The 20,626-nt window shown below is 44.0% G+C and overlaps 1 protein-coding gene across 2 annotated transcripts in view; it reads right to left on the reverse strand.

The window, feature by feature from the left end:
- The window catches only part of TMEM171 (transmembrane protein 171), a 46,671-nt gene extending 26,257 nt beyond the window's left edge, over positions 1-20,414 (reverse strand). The window contains exons 1-2 of one of the 2 annotated variants that reach the window (XM_069750573.1): positions 20,313-20,414; positions 14,043-14,706 (exon numbers count right to left, since the gene is read on the reverse strand). In XM_069750573.1, the coding sequence (XP_069606674.1) occupies positions 14,043-14,670 (628 nt within the window). In that variant the 5' untranslated portion in view covers positions 14,671-14,706; positions 20,313-20,414. Of the gene's footprint in view, positions 1-14,042; positions 14,707-20,021; positions 20,197-20,312 lie in introns of those variants that run through there. The other variant, XM_069750581.1, reaches the window with a different exon arrangement.
- Between the last annotated feature and the right edge of the window lie 212 nt (positions 20,415-20,626).

The following is a 20,626-nucleotide window of genomic DNA, read 5'->3' on the forward strand; positions in this document are numbered from 1 at the left end:
TGTGCTAACCACTGAGCCACCGTGCTGATTAGAAGACCCCAACAATCTGTTCACATGTGCAAGAGAACACCTTCTAAACTTATGTTCACATGTAGCAGATTTATTGCTAATTTTTCACTGTCACTTTTGATAGAAGGTTTGTAAAAATCTCTGCACATGACGCAGAAACCATCCTAGACTGCAGATATATGGAATGGATTGTCAGCCACTGAAATTTCTGCAACCTGTAAATATACCCTAATTGTTGTAAGTGGGCTCTGATAGAGGCTCCCGAGCCAGACATGTCCCAATACATCACATGTGCATGAAGTGGAAAATGATTTCCTATAGGTGAAGATGTCCTAAATGAGTGAAACATGGACTAAAATAGATCAATGTCTGTCTAGATAAAGGAGTTGTCTCAGGATCCTATGTTGATGAGCTCACTGCTCCCCTACTTGGGCGCCATGTGCTCCTGATGATTGACCGGGCCAGGGACATGGCTGACAACTCTCTGCTGCTTGAAGCTTTGTCTCTGCAGCACCAGAGGTCTGCTATCCGCTGTTTTAATCGGCTAGCACTCGGACAAATGTTATTCTAGGGGGCAGTCATTTTTTTTCTCATACCAACTTGGCATAGGAAAAACAATTGCAGCATGCTACAGTTTGCAGAGCAAATCGGATGTCACTCACCATTCAGGTCTATGGGGGGGATCAGTTGACTGCACTTGGATGACATCTGAGTGCAGTCTGATTTCCACAGACTGAAACAATGGAGAAGATGGAGAAATTTTGTTCTGCTCACCTGTGCTATGGTTCTCTCATCCGAGAGAATCGGATCACACTAGGCTGACACGGTGATCAAACTCAGATCAGAATGCCATTGCCATACCAGATTTTCTTGGATGAGAGAATTTACGACACTTATGCTGGATTCCAGTGATTCTTCCAGCTTCACGAGCTGTAACCTATAAGATTAAAAATAAGTCAATTTTTGAAAACAGAGGATTTTTAATGAGAGCTAAATTGCCTAGTTGCTTTCTTATACAAGCAATTTGCAATTTTAAATCCCCCCAATGACCACCAATACGTCTTTTTACTGACCTGAGATATAAGAGAATAGCCTCCCCATACAGGTAACAATCCAGCAGCTGTCAGCTGTGCACTATAGCTGACAACCTGCTGCATCAGCCACGATCAGTGTTACATAGTTATTAAGGTTGAAGGAAGACTATAAGTCCATATAGTTCAACCCATAGCCTAACCTAACTTGCCCTAACATGTTGATCCAGAGGAAGGCAAAAAAAACCCATGTGGCAAAGAGTAAGCTCCACATTGGGGAAAAAAATTCCTTCCCGACTCCACATACGGCAATCAGACTAGTTCCCTGGATCAACGCCCTATCAAGGAATCTAGTGTATATACCCTGTAACATTATACTTTTCCAGAAATGTATCCAGTCCCCTCTTAAATTTAAGTAATGAATCACTCATTACAACATCATACGGCAGAGAGTTCCATAGTCTCACTGCTCTTACAGTAAAGAATCCACGTCTGTTATTATGCTTAAACCTTTTTTCCTCCAAACGTAGAGGATGCCCCCTTGTCCCTGTTTCAGGTCTATGATTAAAAAGATCATCAGAAAGGTCTTTGTACTGTCCCCTCATATATTTATACATTAAAATAAGATCACCCCTTAGTCTTTGTTTTTCCAAACTAAATAGCCCCAAGTGTAATAACCTATCTTGGTATTGCAGACCCCCCAGTCCTCTAATAACCTTGGTCGCTCTTCTCTGCACCCGCTCTAGTTCAGCTATGTCTTTCTTATACACCGGAGACCAGAACTGTGCACAGTATTCTAAGTGTGGTCGAACTAGTGACTTGTATAGAGGTAAAATTATGTTCTCCTCATGAGCATCTATGCCTCTTTTAATGCATCCCATTATTTTATTTGCCTTTGTAGCAGCTGCCTGACACTGGCCACTGAATATGAGTTTGTCATCCACCCATACTCCCAGGTCTTTTTCATTGACGGTTTTGCCCAGAGTTTTAGAATTAAGCACATAATTATACATCTTATTACTTCTACCCAAGTGCATGACCTTACATTTATCCCCATTAAAGCTCATTTGCCATTTATCAGCCCAAGCTTCTAGTTTACATAAATCATCCTGTAATATAAAATTGTCCTCCTCTGTATTGATTACCCTGCAGAGTTTAGTGTCATCTGCAAATATTGAAATTCTACTCTGAATGCCCCCTACAAGGTCATTAATAAATATGTTAAAAAGAAGAGGGCCCAATACTGACCCCTGTGGTACCCCACTGCTAACCGCTACCCAGTCCGAGTGTGTTCCATTAATAACCACCCTTTGTTTCCTATCCCTGAGCCAGCTCTCAACCCACTTACACATATTTTCCCCTATCCCCATTATTCTCATTTTATGTATCAAACTTTTGTGTTGTCACCGTCGATATCTGTTTAACCCCTTAGATGCAGTCATAGTGACTACAGCATCTAAATGGCTGAGAGAGTGTGGGGGCTTCCTCTTCAACCCCATTGGCACCCAGAGATCATGATTGTGTGGTCCTGATGTTTGCCATGGCAGTTGATGACCAAATAGCGGCCTAAAGGTACCTTCACACATAACGATTTCTTTAACGATATCGTTGCTTTTTGTGACGTAGCAACGATATCGTTAACAAAATCGTTATGCGTGACAGCGACCAACGATCAGGCCCCTGCTGGGAGATCGTTGGTCGCTGGGAATGATCAGGACCTTTGGTCGCTGATCTCCCGCTGTCATCGCTGGATCGGCGTGTGTGATGCTGATCCAGCGATGTGTTCACTGGTAACCAGGGTAAATATTGGGTTACTAAGCGCAGGGCCGCGCTTAGTAACCCGATGTTTACCCTGGTTACCATTGTAAAAGTAAAAAAAAAAAAAAACAGTACATACTCACATTCCGGTGTCTGTCACGTCCCCCGGCCTCAGCTTCCCGCACTGACTGTCAGCGCTGGCCGGCCGTAAAGCAGAGCACAGCGGTGATGTCACCGCTGTGCTCTGCTTTACGGCCAGCCGGCGCTGACACAGTGCAGGGAAGCTGACGACGGGGGACGTGACAGACACCGGAATGTAAGTATGTACTGTTTGGTTTTTTTAACTTTTACAATGGTAACCAGGTTAAACATCGGGTTACTAAGCGCGGCCCTGCGCTTAGTAACCCGATGTTTACCTTGGTTACCCGGGGACTTCGGCATTATTGGTCGCTGGAGAGCTGTCTGTGTGACAGCTCTCCAGCGACCACACAACGACTTAAACAACGACGCTGCAGCGATCGGCATCGTTGTCTATATCGCTGCAGCGTCGCTAAATGTGACGGTACCTTTAGAGTCTGCCGGCTATAGTGACCTGTTCAGAAGTTATCAACATTTAGGTGGTAAAAATACAACTTTTCATTCCTTTTATGCCAATTTGCAATAATTCCTGAAAAAGCACCTGAAGGGTTAATAAACTACCTGAAAGCAATTTTGAATACATTGAAGGGTGCGGTTTTTAAACTGGTATCACTTTTGGGGGTTTCCAATATATAGGACCCACAAAGTCACTTCCAAAGTGAACAGGTCCCTAAAAAAAATAAGTTTTGTAAATTTCCTTGCAAAAATGAAAAATGACTGCTACATTATTAATCCTTCTAAAATGCTAACAAAATAAAACAAGATTTCAAAAATGGTGCCAATGTAAAGCAAGTATGAGGGAAATGTTATTTATTATTGTGTTTGTACGGTTTGACTGTTTGGATTAAAGCGATAATCATTCAAAGTTTGAAAATTGCTAATTTTTTAAGAATGTGGTCAAATTTCTGATATTTTTTATAACAAAATATAAAACAGATCAGCTTAAATTTACCATTATCATAAAGTATAATGTGTCACGAAAAAAAACACTCAAAATCACTGGGATATGTTGAAGCATTCCACAGTTATTACTACATAAAGTGACAGATGTCAGATTTTTTAAAAAAATTGGCCCGGTTACTAAGGAGTTAAAAAGAGACAACCCTGTAAGATAAACCTCTGCCACCACTGTGTCCAAACAAGCCTGTTATGTAACTGATTAGATGCGTAATGATCCGGTTATGTCGCCCAACAACAATTAGAAGTAATTATAGGTGTTGGGTGTAATTACAGCATGTATCCATAACAAGATAATTATTTTTTTTTTTTTTAATCAGTTTTCTGTACCAGGTACTTGTAAAGTCTAAGGGTCAAATTAATTAGTTTTCTGATTGTTACATGGAGATCTGAGTCAACAAAGAGGCAAGAGTCAGACAAATAAGTCTAAAAGAAAACTGCATTATTATTACTTTCAGCAAAAAATTGACAAAGTATCAGGCAAATACTGTATACACACCTAAACATTTATCCAACAGAGAAAAGCTATAAAGCATAGCAAAGTGTATACTCCAAGAAGAAAACACTTTAAGCAAGGGCTATATATATATATATATATATATATATATATATATATATATACACTAGCTATTGAACCCGTTCTACGCCTGGGTGGCGAGCATTTATATTGGTATATGGTCTCCATCCTGGTATGTGCTGCTCCATCCTGCGTCCCCCCATCCTGTCATGTGCTGCTCAATCCTGCGCCCCCATTCTGTCGTGTGCTGCTCCATCCTGCATCCCCATCCTGTCATGTGCTGCTCCCATCCTGCGCCCCCGTTCTGTCATGTGCTGCTCCCATCCTGCGCCCCCGTTCTGTCATGTGCTGCTCCCATCCTGCGCCTCCATTCTGTCATTTGCAGCTCCCATCCTGTCATGTGCTGCTCCCATCCTGCGCCCCCGTTCTGTCATGTGCTGCTCCCATCCTGCGCCCCCGTTCTGTCATGTGCTGCTCCCATCCTGCGCCCCCGTTCTGTCATGTGCTGCTGCCATCCTGCTCCCCTGTTCTGTCATGTGCTGCTCCCATCCGGCGCCCGTTCTGTCATGTGCTGCTCCCATCCTGCACCCGTTCTGTCATGTGCTGCTGCCATCCTGCACCCGTTCTGTCATGTGCTGCTGCCATCCTGCGCCCGTTCTGTCATGTGCTGCTCCCATCCTGCTCCCCTGTTCTGTCATGTGCTGCTCTCATCCTGCGCCCGTTCTGTCATGTGCTGCTGCCATTCTGCGCCCGTTCTGTCATGTGCTGCTGCCATCCTGCGCCCGTTCTGTCATGTGCTGCTGCCATCCTGCGCCCGTTCTGTCATGTGCTGCTGCCATCCTGCGCCCGTTCTGTCATGTACTGCTGCCATCCTGCGCCCGTTCTGTCATGTGCTGCTGCCATCCTGACCCCGTTCTGTCATGTGCTGCTCCCATCCTGCGCCACCATTGTATTATATGCCCCCCATAAGACGCTCCAGTGTGTATGCCCCCGTATGCTGCTGCCATATAAAAAAAAATATATACCATACTCACCTATCGTCCGGCTCCACTGCAGGTGTGTCTTCAAGAAAATGGCGCCGGAAAGCGCGGACTGCGCAGGCGCTGATTCCGGCAGCAGGAATCGGCGCCTGCGCAGTCTGCGCTTTCCGGCGCCATTTTCTTGAAGACACACCTGCAGTGAAGCTGGAGTGTGTCTTCAAGAAAATGGCACCGGAAAGCGCGGACTGCGCAGGCGCCGATTCCGGCAGCAGGAATCGGCGCCTGCGCAGTCCGCGCTTTCCGGCGCCATTTTCTTGAAGACACACTCCGGCTCCTCTGCCTGTGACTGGTAAGTCAGAGGGCGGCGCCGGCGCGCATTAAGCGCGTCATCACGCCCTCTGAACTGTCACAGCAGAGGAGCCGGGAGACGGAGCCGCACGCAGCGCTGGAACGGGGAAAGGTGAATATACTTACCCTCCTGGCGGTCCCTGACTCTCCGGTGGAGATCACAGTATGCGTTCAGTGCTTACGCATACCGCGATCTCTTGGGAGCGTCACTCTGTGGGGGCCAGACTGCGCCGGCGCTTGCGCCTGCGCAGTCTATAAATGCTTCGGACAGAGTGACGCTCCCAGCGTTATATTATAGATATACACACTAGATGGTGGCCCGATTCTAACGCATCGGGTATTCTAGAATATGTATGTAGTTTATTTATGAAGTTTTCAGAATGCAAATTACACACAGGATTCGGCCAGCCGGCTGTGACCAATTAGCGAAGGGTGGTTCAAATTCCGCGCCAATTCGCGGGCGGACTGCGCCTGTCGCTGATTGTTCACGACCGAGCGTGAGCAATCAGTGAAGCCAGGGCGAGCAGCAGGTTTTTGAGGACCCCGAGCGAAAAAAGACTCAGTGGGCCCCCCTCTTTAACACATACCATGATGATTCATGATGCACAGATACAGCAGAGAAATATAGCACAGCCAAGTAGCGTATAACACAGCCTACGTAGTATATAACACAGCCCACGTAGTATATAACACAGCCCACATAGTATATAACACAGCCACGTAGTATATAGCACAGCCATGTAGTATATAACACAGCCATGTAGTATATAGCACAGCTACATAGTATATAACACAGCAACGTAGTATATAGCACAGCCACGTAGTATATAGCACAGCCCACATAGTATATTGCCCAGCCACGTAGTATATTGCCCAGCCACGTAGTATATAGCACAGACGCGTAGTATATAGCACAGACACGTAGTATATAGCACAGACACGTAGTATATAGCACAGACACGTAGTATATAGCACAGACACATAGTATATAGCACAGACACATAGTATATTGCCAAGCCACGTAGTATATTGCACAGCCATGTAGTATATAGCACAGAGATGTAGTATATAACACTGCCCATGCAGAATATATCACAGGCCACGTAGTATAGAGCACAGCGATGTAGTATATTGCCCAGCCACGTAATATATACCACAGTCACGTAGTATATAGCACAGCCCATATAGTATATAGCACAGAGATGTAGTATATAACACAGCCTACACAGTATCTAACACAGCCCATGTAGTATATAGCAATGTGTGCACCATATCCCTGTAAAAAAAAGAATTAAAATAAAAAATAGTTATATACTCACCCTCCATTGGCCTCCGGATCCAGCCGAGGCATTTACTGATGCTCCTCGCAACGCTCCGGTCCCAAGAGTGCATTGCAATCTCGCGAGATGATGACATAGCGGTCTCGCGAGACTGCTACGTCATCATCTCGCAAGACCGCAATGATTGAACCGGTCACCGGAGCATCGCGACGAGTGGGAAAGGCCTCGGCTGGATCCGGGGGCCCAAAGAAGGTGGGTATGTAATGATTTTTTTTTTTTAATTATTTTTAACATTAGATCTTTTTACTATTGATGCCACATAGGCAGCATCAATAGTAAAAAGTTGGCCACACAGGGTTGATAGCAGCTTTAATGGACTGCGTTATAACGTGGTCCGTTAACGCTTCCATTAACCCTGTGCCGCCGGACTGTGCCCATTGCTGATTGGTCGTGGTCATTTTGCCTCGACCAATCAGCGACTTGGGATTTCCGTGACAGACAGAAAGACAGACAGAAGGACAGACAGAAAGACGGAAGTGGACCTTAGACGATTATATAGTAGTCCTCTTTCACACTTCCGTCTTTTTCCTCCCGTCAAAATCTGCCCCACTTTTCGTTTTTTTAATTTCTACAAAAATTTAAAATAATCAATAAATTTTGTTCAACTTCACAATTGTGTTCCACTTGTTGTCGATTCGTCACCAAAAATTTACATTTGCTATCTTTATGTTTGAAGCATGATATGTGGGAAAAGGATGAAAAGTTCCCGGGGCCCGAATACTTTTGCAAGGCACTATATATGCTACAAAAAATAAAGGGAACACTAAAATCTCATATCCTAGATATCATTGAATCAAATATTCCAGTTGTAAATCATTATTCATTATATAGTGGAATGTATTGAGAACAATAAAACCTAAAAATGATCAACGTAAATCACAACTAATATCCAATGGAGGTCTGGAGTTGGAATGATGCTCAAAATCAAAGTGGAAAATGAATTTACATGCTAATCCAACTTTAGTGGAAATGCTTCAAGACAAGGAAATGATGCTCAGTAGTGTGTGTGGCCTTTCTAACCATTTGTGCAGACACATGCACATTTGAGGCCTGCTGGAGGTCATTTTGCAGGGCTCTGGCAGTGCTCCTCCTTGCACAAAGGCGGAGGTAGCGGTCCTGCTGCTGGGTTGTTGCCCTCCTACGGCCCCCTCCACATCTCCTGGTGTACTGGCCTGTCTCCTGGTAGCGCTTCCAGCCTCTGGACACTACGCTGACAGACACAGCAAACCTTCTTGCCACAGCTCGCATTGATGTGCCATCCTGGATGAGCTGCACTACCTGAGCCACTTGTGTTGGTTGTAGAGTCCGCCTCCTGCTACTACGAGTGTGAAAGCACAACCAACATTCAAAAGTGATCAAAACATCAGCCAGAAAGCATTGGTACTGAGATGTGGTCTGTGGTCCCCACCTGCAGAACCAATCCTTTATTGAGTGTGTCTTGATAATTGGCAATAATTTCCATCTGTTGTATTCCATTTGCACAACAGCATGTGAAACTGATTGTCAGTGTTGCTTCCTAAGTGGACAGTTTGATTTCACAGAAGTTTGATTTACTTGGAGTTATATTCTGTTGCTTAAGTGGTCGCTTTATTTTTTTGAGCAGTGTATATATATATATATATATATATATGTATATATATATGTATATATATATATACACACAATATTTTATTAAACATACAAAGTATAAAACATATTAGTAAATAGATTAAAATGTGAGAAACCACAGAAAGGACAAATGGTGGGAAAATCCGGATACTAATATATATATAGTAATACGATTGTTAATATGGTAATCACTCCAATGACCTAGTCAGAAAGTTCTAATTGTGTATAAGTAAATATACATTTGATACATAAATATATTCAAGTGTGTCTGAGTAAGGTACACAAAGAAAAAATTATACCTTTTAAAAATTAGCTTTTATTTCTATTACAACAAAAATATCCACAAACTAGAGAACACCTGGCCATGCCAGAAAAATTGGTCAGACACTGTTACAAGCAATATGAGAACTATTTCACCCTATCACACCTCTTCCTAACAGCGGAGGTTGGCACCCTATCTTGGTCACAAAATATGGCACCTCCGCTGAATGACGGCTGTCCCTGGAAAACTCTATTGGCCCCTAGCTAGTCAGAATCAATGTCTGTTTAAGCCAGCCAAACAAATATATAACAAGACCCAACCAAATACCAGAGGGTGTGATAAAGAGAAATGACAGAAAAGATATGACACTAAAAATATATTTTCTGTCATTTCACTTTATCACACCCTCTGGTATTTGGTTGGATCTTGTAATATATTTGTCAATAGGGTTTTTCAGGGACAGCCATCGTTGAGCGGGGGCGCCATATTGTGACCAAGATAGGGTGCCAACCTCCGTTGTTAGGAAGGGGTGTGATAGGGAATAATAGGGTGAAATAGTTCTCATATTCGTTGTAACAGTGTCTGACCAATTTTTATTGTAATAGAAATAAAAGCTAATTTTTAAAAGGTATAATTTTTTATTTGTGAGCCAATTGTCCTATATACCTATCTACCATGTATTGATGTCTGAGTAAGGTACATGCGATTCAACATATGATGGCAATTTATTCAGCAACATGGAATCACATACATTCCGAGGTACTTCCCTGATGAGTTGTGACGAAACGCGTCGGGAGAAGGGAGGCTTAAAAAAAGAAAAGAGTCCACCATCGATTACTAGGAGGGAATACAGTAGTCGGGGATATACACCGCCACCAAAATCGGGTGATACCTTTCCTTGTATTCTGAAAATGTCGCATTGATTTATACATGCATTATTAAGAAAGTTTAAAGAGAGTTACAGAGTTGGACATAAGTATGGAGAAAACTGATATATGAGTAAACACTGCCCTACTAATGTCCAAAGACTCCCCTCTCTAGGTTTGCCATACTATGAATACCTGTTTATAAGTGCTGCACAGCGACCTATGAAGGTATAGGTTGCAGCCTTAACCCAGGGTCCACTAGAGGCATACAGTTCTGATTGCGGTGGTCAAGTCACTTTTTATGCAATTTCTGTATTATGCTGATAGAGGTATGAATGTATGATCTAATTGCGGAAAGCGTGATATGAATGGCAGTCATATCCAGTAGCCAGGTATGCAATATTATAGCCCTTATTTTCGTCCCTAGGTGGATTTCACACACAACTGTGCTTTATAGATCCTTATCCATCCTGATATTTACATAATCAGAGTGTACTGGCATAATAAGATAGTCACTGTGCTGCTGGGACATTAGCACAGTTACCCAACTACGATAGAAGGAACTGAATTCATTCTTGTGTATGAGTACCACTGAGTATTTGGTTTGAACTTTAGTCAGTTTTGTATTTTAGAGTTTTATAATCTACTATATAATTGTCTAAGGGTTACTTCTGTCTTTCTGTCTGTCCTTCTGTCTGTTGGCAACTTCCATCACGGAAATCCCGCGTCGCTGATTGGTCTTGCCAACTGCCTGTCATGGCTGCCGCGACCAATCAGCGACGGGCACAGTCCAGCCGAGAATTAGTCCCTCCCTACTCCTCTGCAGTCAGTGCCCGGCACCCGCATACTCCCCTCCAGTCAGAGCTGACACATGGTTAATGCCACCGTTAATGGACCGCGTTATGCCGCGGGTAACGCACTCCATTAGAGCTGCTATTAACCCTGTGTGTCCCCAACTTTTTACTATTGATGCTGCCTATGCAGCATCTATTGTAAAAAGATGTCATGTTAAAAATAATAAAAAAACAAAAAACCTGCTATTCTCACCTTCCGTAGTCCGCCCAGGCGCGAGAGACCACTAAGTCATCTGGGTAATTTCGCAATGCATCCTGGGAACGGAAGATGGCGGCAGCCGTGCACGCATCAGCACAGCTTCGCTGGATCCCGGCGGGTGAGTATATAACTATTTTTTATTTTAATTATTTTTTTTTTAACAGGGATATGCTGCCCACACTGCTAAATACTACGTGGGCTGTGTTATATACCGTGTGGCTGCTATATACTACCTGTCCAGTGTTAGATACTATGTGGGCAGTGTTATATACTGCGTGGACTGTGTTATATATTACGTGGCCAGTGTTATATACTATGTGGGCAGTGTTATATACTGTTTGGGCTGTGTTATATACTGCGTGGCCACTGTTATATACTGCATGGCCTGTATTAACGCATCGGGTATTCTACAATATGTATTTATGTATATAGCAGCCACATAGTATATAGCACAGGCCACATAGTATTTGTCTGCTATATACTACATGGCTGCTATACACATACATACATACATATTCTAGAATACCCGATGCGTTAGAATCGGGCCACCATCTAGTCTACTATATAATTGTCTAATGTTCACTTCTGTCTGTCTGTCTTTCTGTCTGTAACAGAAATCCCAAGTCGCCGTGAACAATCAGCGAGGGGCACAGTTCGGCGGCAAAATGGCCGCTCCTTACTCCCAGCAGTCAGCACTCACACAGGGTTAATGGCAGCGTTAGCGGACCGTGTTATACCGCGGTGTAACGCACTCCGTTAACGCTATTAACCATGTGTGACCAACTTTTTACTATTGATGCTGCCTATGCAGCATCAATAGTAAAAAGATCTAATGTTAAAAATAATAAAAAAAATAAAAAATAGTTATATACTCACCGTCCCTCGGCCCCTCGGATCCAGAACAGGCCTTTCCAGCTCCTCGCGACGCTCCGGTGAGCGGCGAGACCGCTACGTCATCATCTTGCGAGACCGCAATGCACTCTTGGGACCGGAGCGCGCGGTAAACGTTTCCCCTGGATCTGGGGGCCAACGGAAGGTGAGTATATAACTATTTTTTATTTTAATTCTTTTTTTTAACAGAGATATGATGCCCACATTGCTATATACTACGTGGGCTGTGCAATATCCTACGTGGCTGTGCTATATACTACGTGGACTGTGCTATATACTACGTGGCTGTGTTATACAATACATGGGCTGTTATATACTACTTGGGCTGTATTATACACTATGTGGGCTGTGATATACACTACGTGGGCTGTGCTATATACTACATGGGCTGTGCTCTATACTACTTGGGCTGTGTTATACTACGTGGGCTGTATTATACACTGCGTGGGCTGTGTTATATACTGCGTGCATGGGCTGTTATATACTACGTGAGCTGTGTTATATGCTACGTGGGCTGTTATAAACTACGTGGCTGTGTTATATGCTATGAGGGCTGTTATACACTCCGTGGGCTGTGTTATATACTACGTGGCTGTGCAATGTACTACGTGGGCTGTTATATACTACGTGGCTGTGTTATATACTACGCGGCCAGCCACGAACAATCAGCGACAGGCGCAGTCTGGCCGCGAATTGGCGCAGGATTTGAACCACGCTTCGCTAATTGGTCGCAGTTGGCCGAATCCTGTGTATGCAATGTATTATTCTAAAATCTTCATAAATAAATTACATACATATTCTAGAATACCCGATGCGTTAGAATCGGGCTACCATCTAGTAAAGTGTATTAATTTTATTCCAATACGCTAATAGTTGACAAACGTAATTGGAATTACCATCTGCTAATTTCAAAGTGTCAGACAAAGCCGAACAAATTAATGGAAACCAAACCTTATATTTTCAGTATGCAATAGGCGGATGGCTGAAATTCAAAATGTGGAACGAAAACATACAAAAGAATGCAAATTAGCGCTTTAACCCCTTCCTTTCCAAGATCTGTGACCGTGCAAGCTGTTACCCCACCAATCATACAGTGGTGGCTTATCATTGCGATATACCATCATTTTTTCAGATACCCCTGCAGCTAAAATTTTTAACCGATAATATTCAAAGTGACCACAGTGCTCAGTTACTAGTTGTATACAAGCTCAGCAGAGTATAATCTCACCGCAGATGATACAGGACAATATACTATTAAAGGGACTGTCAGCACAGAATGGCGGTTCAAACCAAGTGCAGGCACCCGATGCTTCACTGCGGAGCCAATTATTTAAGTGCACCTTCCTACCTGATTGTTTTCCTTGCATCTCCAGTTTGTGAAGCCAGAACTGACAATCAAATAAGGGAAGGTGGAGACTGAAGGAAAACAAGCAGGTGGGAAGGTGAATTTAAATAATTGCCCCCCATGAAGCACTGAGGGGCAGGACTTAGTATGAATAGTCATTCTGTGCTGACAGAGTTGTTTTAAATGAGGGGACTCAAAGCTGAATGATTTGAATTACTTTTCCTTTCTTCTCCATCCAACCCGGACCTCTTAGCAACTGCAGAGTTTGCTATCTAGACATCTATGGCCCCTTATTTCTGCAGCAACACACAAACCTTTAACACGGAGATCCAGATTCTTCTACAATAGAAGTGCCCCCATTGCTGCACCTAATCAGATACCAAGTAATTCTGGACTATGGGAAGACAAAATCCGTCCGTAACCTGAAAATGTTGCACTGCTTGGCAAACTTTTGAGCAGATCAGATGCCAGACCACTCAGTTTTTTTGTTTTTTTTTAGAGAGACCACAGAACAAGTTATGTGAGAGACCACCTCAAATCCCAAAGTGAATCAGATCCCAGAAAGAATCTGATGCATTAATTGCAATAACTTACAGTTCCTTGCTCTTCAGGACTCTTCTGCTCCATGGGCTGCCTCCCACAAGAAAATAGTAAATTATTGAAGCCAGCTGTTTCTACCTCTCTCATTCTTCTGTCAATGTTGCCTTGTGAGGACTTAATGACATGTAAACTTTAGAGTCCTGATAGATTTGTTTTCATGTTCTGTTCGCATTTATGAGCACTCCCATCTTGCTTAAGTTTTTGCTGCCAATAGTCAGAGACATACCCTACAGCAGCCTCAAGGACCACACAGTCCTTGAGGCTGCTGTAGGGTATGTCTTAGAGGACTCTACCGTGTATTCAAGATTTTTTTTTCATTAAATCTTAGAAATTACTCACCAACAGTAACGTGAAATTGGCCGTTTGATTGTGTCGGAGGTTCTTCTTCATTAACCAGATCATCATGGTTTTGACGACGAGTTTTCTTTTTTATATGACCCATCACAAAAGAACCCAATCCAATCAGAATAATCACAGGTCCCAAAATCTGAAGAGACAGGAGTCCACATGTTCTAGTTTGTGAGATTGGGCCGGTAATATTTTGATCTGGAAAAGATTCTTTACAACCAGGTATCCAGGCACCCAAAATACTGACAAGTATTCCACAAGTCACCAACAAAAAGCCAAATATTAAACACTGAAAAAATTGGCGACTTTCTCCAAAGAGAAAAAAACGGTCCGGATCTGTTTCTCCTTCCGGTAATGGCCTTCTAGAGGCCTCAAATCTTGCTCTAGATTTTGCCAACACCACAGAAGCCAGTCCCAACACAGAAAGTGAAGGTCCCACTATTTTAAAAGTCGTGGAGCAGTAATTTAGGACACCAACTTTACACGCCTGGAACACATAGAGCGATAAAAGGAATCCAGCACAAAAGAGGGTCCCTCCAAATATATACATAAAGAATATAAGTCTGCTGATTGCGGCAGAACTGCTTGTCCCATGCCTGAAGCAGTGTGAGGTCTCCATTTCAGGTTTCGTCACCTTCCTCCAAAGAGAAGGGATCTGTTGGAAAAATGATTAGAAAGAAATTAAAAATGGAAGGTCCTAGAATTACAATTATAGGATAGGTTATAGGTTTTTGATGTCTGGGTGTCCCACCGATTGGCTGCCCACCAATCAAGAGAATAGGGTCCTTTATGCCCCATTTGAATAGTAGTTGCTCATGCTCACTGCAGCTCCAATTATTGTCTATGGATCTGATGGAGATCTACAGGTGCATCTCACAAAATTAGAATATCATCAAAAAGTTAATTTATTTAAGTTCTTCAATACAAAAAGTCATATATTACATAGAATGATTGCAAACAGAGTGATCTATTTCAAGTGTTTATTTCTGTTAATGTTGATGATTATGGCTTACAGCCAATGAAAACCCAAAAGTCATTAACTCAGTAAATTAGAATCCTTTATTAAATCCAGCTTAAAAAATGATTTTAACATCTGAAATGTTGGCCTAATGAAATGCATGTTCAGTAAATGCACTCAATACTTGGTCGGGGCTCCTGTTGCATCAATTACAGCATCAATGCGGTGTGGCATGGAGGCGATCAGCCTGTGGCGCTGCTGAGGTGTTATGGAAGCCCAGGTTGCTTTGATAGCAGCCTTCAGCTCATCTGCATTGTTGGGTCTGGTGTCTCTCATCTTCCTCTTGACAATTAACATTAACAGAAATAAACACTTGAAACAGATCACTCTGTTTGTAATGACTCTATATAATATATCAAACTGCACCTCTAACCCAATCCCACCTCTTCCCTCCCTTATCCTCCCCTCTTTTGAAGTCCATTCTGTCCGCATCTACTCTCCCTCCAACCTCCAAGTGGCCGTCATATACCGACCTCCGGGCCCGGCCACTGCCTTTATTGACCAATTCTCCACCTGGCTTCTTCACTTTCTCTCTGCTGACACTCCCACCATCATCATGGGTGACTTCAACATCCCCATTGATACCCTTCAGTCAACAGCCTCCAAACTTCTGTCCCTTACCTCATCCTTTGGACTTACTCAGTGGTCCTCCGCAGCCACCCACACGGATGGGCATACACTAGACCTGGTATTCACCCGTCTCTGCTCTCTATCTAACTTCACCACCTCCCCTCTCCCTCTATCCGACCACCATCTGCTCACCTTCTCATCCCTGTCCTCCTCACCAATCATCCATATCCAGCAACATGCGCACCCACGCAGAAACCTTGCACACCTAGACACCCACACACTCTCTGACTCCATCCTACCACTGGCATCCATATCCTCACTCCACGACACAGACAGTGCTGCTGCTTTCTACAATGCCACTCTCGCATCAGCTATTGACACGGTTGCCCCTCTCGTCCATGGCAGAGCGCGACGTATCAATAGACAACCTTGGCATAATAACACCACCAAAAAGCTAAGGCAAGTGTCCAGGGTTGCGGAGCGGCGTTGGAAGAGAACACACTCGCAAGACGACTTCACTGTATTCAAACAAGCAACACTCGCTTTTAAATCTGCACTCACCTCTGCTAAACAGGCCTACTTCACAACCCTCGTATCTTCCCTATCCCACAACCCCAAACAGTTATTCAAAACATTTAACTCCCTCCTCCGCCCCCCACTGCCCCCTCCAACCTCCCTCATCTCTGCTGAGGACTTTGCCACACACTTTAAAAATAAGATCGACCAGACAAGGCAAGACTTTATTGTTCAACCACCACAACCCCTTTGTATACCAGACCAATGCCCAAACCCCATAACCTCCCTATCCAACATCACTGAAGGGGGACTTAATTGTCTCCTCTCCAAATCCCACCTCACCACCTGTGCGCTCGACCCCATCCCATCCCACCTCCTCCCCAACCTCACCACCACACTTATCCCATCCCTAACCCACCTCTTCAACCTATCACTAACTTCTGGCACCTTCCCCTCTGCGTTCAAACATGCCACAATCACGCCTATCCTTAAAAAGCCAACCCTCGATCCAACTGCTATGTCCAGCTATCGCCCAATATCGCTGCTCCCATTTGCTTCCAAACTCCTGGAGCAGCACGTCCATGCTGAACTCTCCTCCCACCTCTCATCTAACTTGTTGTATGACAATCTACAATCTGGTTTCCGCCCCCATCACTCAACTGAGACTGCCCTGACCAAAATCACTAACGACCTACTTACCGCCAAAGCTACTGGACAATACTCTGTACTCCTCCTTCTAGACCTGTCCTCTGCTTTCGACACAGTTGACCACTGCCTCCTACTACAGATCCTCTCCTCCTTTGACATCAAAGACCTCGCCCTATCCTGGATCGCCTCGTACCTTTCCAACCGCACATTCAGCGTTTCCCACTCCCATACTACCTCCTCATCCCACCCTCTCTCTGTTGGAGTCCCCCAAGGCTCTGTTCTAGGACCCCTACTCTTCTCAATCTATACACTTGGCTTGGGACAACTCATAAAGTCCCATGGATTCCAGTACCACCTCTATGCTGACGACACTCAGATCTACCTCTCTGGCCCAGACGTCACCGCTCTGCTGTCCAGAATCCCAGAGTGCCTATCAGCCATATCCTCCTTCTTCTCCTCTCGCTTCCTCAAACTCAATGTGGACAAATCTGAACTCATCATCTTTCCTCCATCCCACAAATCTTCCTTACTTGACCTATCTATCGCAGTCAATGACATCATGCTTTCCCCTGTACCCGAAGTCCGCTGCCTCGGAGTAACCTTCGACTCTGCCCTGTCCTTCAAACCACACATCCAAGCTCTTTCCACCTCCTGTCGCCTCCAGCTCAAAAATATCTCCAGGATCCGTCCTTTCCTCAACCCCCAATCTACTAAAATGCTTGTGCACGCCCTCATCATTTCCCGCCTTGACTACTGCAACATCCTTTTCTGTGGCCTCCCTGCTAACACCCTTGCACCTCTCCAGTCCATCCTTAACTCTGCTGCCCGACTAATCCATCTCTCTCCTCGCTACTCCTCCGCTTCCCCCCTCTGCAAATCTCTTCACTGGCTCCCATTCCCTCAGCGTATCCAGTTCAAATTGCTAATACTGACCTACAAAGCCATCCACAACCTGTCTCCTCCATATATCTCTGAACTAATCTCTCGATATCTTCCCTCACGTGACCTCCGGTCCTCCCAAGACCTCCTTCTCTCCTCCACACTTATTCGCTCCTCATCCAATCGCCTCCAAGACTTCTCCCGAATATCCCCCATCCTCTGGAACTCTCTGCCCCAACACGTCCGACTATCAACCACAGTCGGATCCTTCAGACGGAACCTGAAAACTCATCTCTTCAGGAAAGCCTACAGCCTGCACTGACACCGCTGCTGCCTCATCACCAACAAAGCTACCGCCTCACCAACACCGGAGCTACCGCCTCACCAACACCGGAGCTACCACCTCACCAACACCGGAGCTCCTGCAACCCTCAACCTACTGTCTCCTTCCCCATAATCCTGTAGAATGTAAGCCCGCAAGGGCAGGGTCCTCGCCCCTCTGTATCAGTCCGTCATTGTTAGTTTGTTTACTGTATGTGATATTTGTAACTTGTATGTAACCCCTTCTCATGTACAGCACCATGGAATCAATGGTGCTATATAAATAAATAATAATAATAATAATAATATATGAGTTTCACTTTTTGTATTGAAGAACGGAAATAAAATTTAACTTTTTGATGATATTCTAATTTTGTAAGATGCACCTGTACAAGTACAGCTCTTACTACCAGTGATGGATTTCCCAGCGATCCTGTGAATACGTGAAAAGCTGAAATTGAACAACACACCTGTAATAGTTGTTTCATACAATTAAAGGGTTAGACTTTTAGGACCCCAGTGACTCAGAGATCAGGGTCTAGAATCCCCAAGAATGGAGCTCTACAGCCTCATCTTGAATGGAACGGTGACATGCATACTCAATCTCTGGTCTATTCATTGCTTATGGGATGTCAGAGAAAGCAGAGCGCAATACCACTGAAAATGAATGGTGCGGATGCTGAGCATGTGCACCCCCACGCTACTCAAGACAAGGTTCCAGAGATCCCATCACCGTGTTTAACAGCATGCTAAAATCCAAACTCCAGAGTTGTTCATGAACTGGATTTCCAGGACAAAAAGGTATAGCATTTGTGGACTTTAGTTAATGAGCTGCTCGATGCCATGAATCTAGGCGGCAGCTACATCAGGAGCTTATGTTAACTCTAATGTAAGGGTATGTATTGTCATATGAAACAAGTCACTGACATTTCCACTTGGATTCCTGGATTATGTACACAATGAAGCAAAAGCTTAATCTACAAATCTGTTTCCTGCAGGAATGTAACACCAACCACAGAGGTGATACAAGACTGAGGTACAGTAATACCGCTACATACTGACAAGGGCCTCCATAGATCTAGCCCTCCACAGCAATGTCACTGCCATGTCCTACATATCACATATTAGTATATGGTCAGTATTCTGCATCAATGTTTGTATGCCAAAACCAGCAGTGCAACTTGCAGAGAAAAATGTTTAATAAGATTGTCTCTAGTGATGAGCGAATATACGTGGGAACCCCCACATGTACTTATGCTGGCTAACAGATGTAAATCATTCAGCTGCGGCAAGAAAAACGAAATCTCCGAGCACTAAAAAATAGTCGGAGGACCCCCGAGCGTGCTCGGGAAATCTCGAGTAACGAGTATATTCGCTCATCACTAATTGTCTTCTGTTCTGTGTTTTGTAGACTCTCCTGGTTTTGGCATAGAAATACTGATCAAAAATACTCGTGTGAGAATAAAGTCTTTGCGACAGAGATGTAATAGTATTTCTAAAGGGTTGACTTGGGTCACATTGTTAAGAAACCAAAAGTCTCCTAATTCCTTTGATTTATTAAAACATATTTCTGTCTATTGAATAGACCACAAAAGGGATTGGGGTCCGCTACACTTCTACATACTGCTCAGCGCCAGAGTTGGACTATGCTCCCGTTTTATAGTTCGTTTCCAGAATATGGCTGTTTCAGGCATTTACTATAAGGTTACAAAATCCAAATTCTTGCGGTTGTACCTGATCACCAAAGTACCTGAAGGTAAGGTGGAACCGCAGGTAATCAGTGCATCATGGTGGTAAATACTAACCCTAAAATGAGGCTTTATTAACGCCCCTGTGAAACTTTATGTACTGTATCTGCAATTTTTCAGAAAGACACTAATGTTCTGAAAAAAACTTTAAACCGTAATAATAATAATACATCCAGGACACCAAATACTGCAGCGTCCTATGTAATTTATTCTCCATACATCATGAGATTCCTAATACTTGGCACAAAGTTATAAGAGGAGCCACCTTACCCGCTAGAAAATGCACAGTTCTAGTACAATCACATGTAACATTTGGCTGCAGAATTCAATATTCCATAAGATATCGGAGAGACAGCACAGTATATGTGTCGCAGCATGGCTCAGGGTAAAGGGCACATATCAAGCGAAGTTTTGCCAAACGACTGGCTTTTGTTTTTCCTCTGCAAACAGTAAATGGTTCCTGGTTCAGGACAGACCTTATATCCCAGGACTTGTGCTGAAATGAACCAGGTGTTGATCATTAAACAGGAACCAAGTAGAAAATGTGTGCTCCCCTCTTACCTGAGGTGAACGCTCCGCACCCTGCAGTAGAGGTGGGCAGTGACGCCTGATCCCAGCAGAACTGCTGCACAGGGTGTGTGACGGGCGCTCCCCACCCACAGACCAATAGCACAGCCAGGTGCACCTGAATCACCTGTCACCTGGGTGGTGCAAGCAGTACAATAAAACCAGTGTAAGCTGTCATAATGCATCCATCAGCCATAAAGGAGACAAGTGACATGCAAGAGCCTGAATGCAAGGCTTATGGGCTGTAGCTAGTCGTGGCCAAGCCTGTGTCTTATCCAGGAGAGAAGGAAAAATGGTCTATCTTTTCA

The sequence above is a fragment of the Ranitomeya imitator genome, chromosome 1 (genome assembly GCF_032444005.1).
Source record: "Ranitomeya imitator isolate aRanImi1 chromosome 1, aRanImi1.pri, whole genome shotgun sequence".
Classification (NCBI taxonomy): Eukaryota; Metazoa; Chordata; class Amphibia; order Anura; family Dendrobatidae; genus Ranitomeya; species Ranitomeya imitator.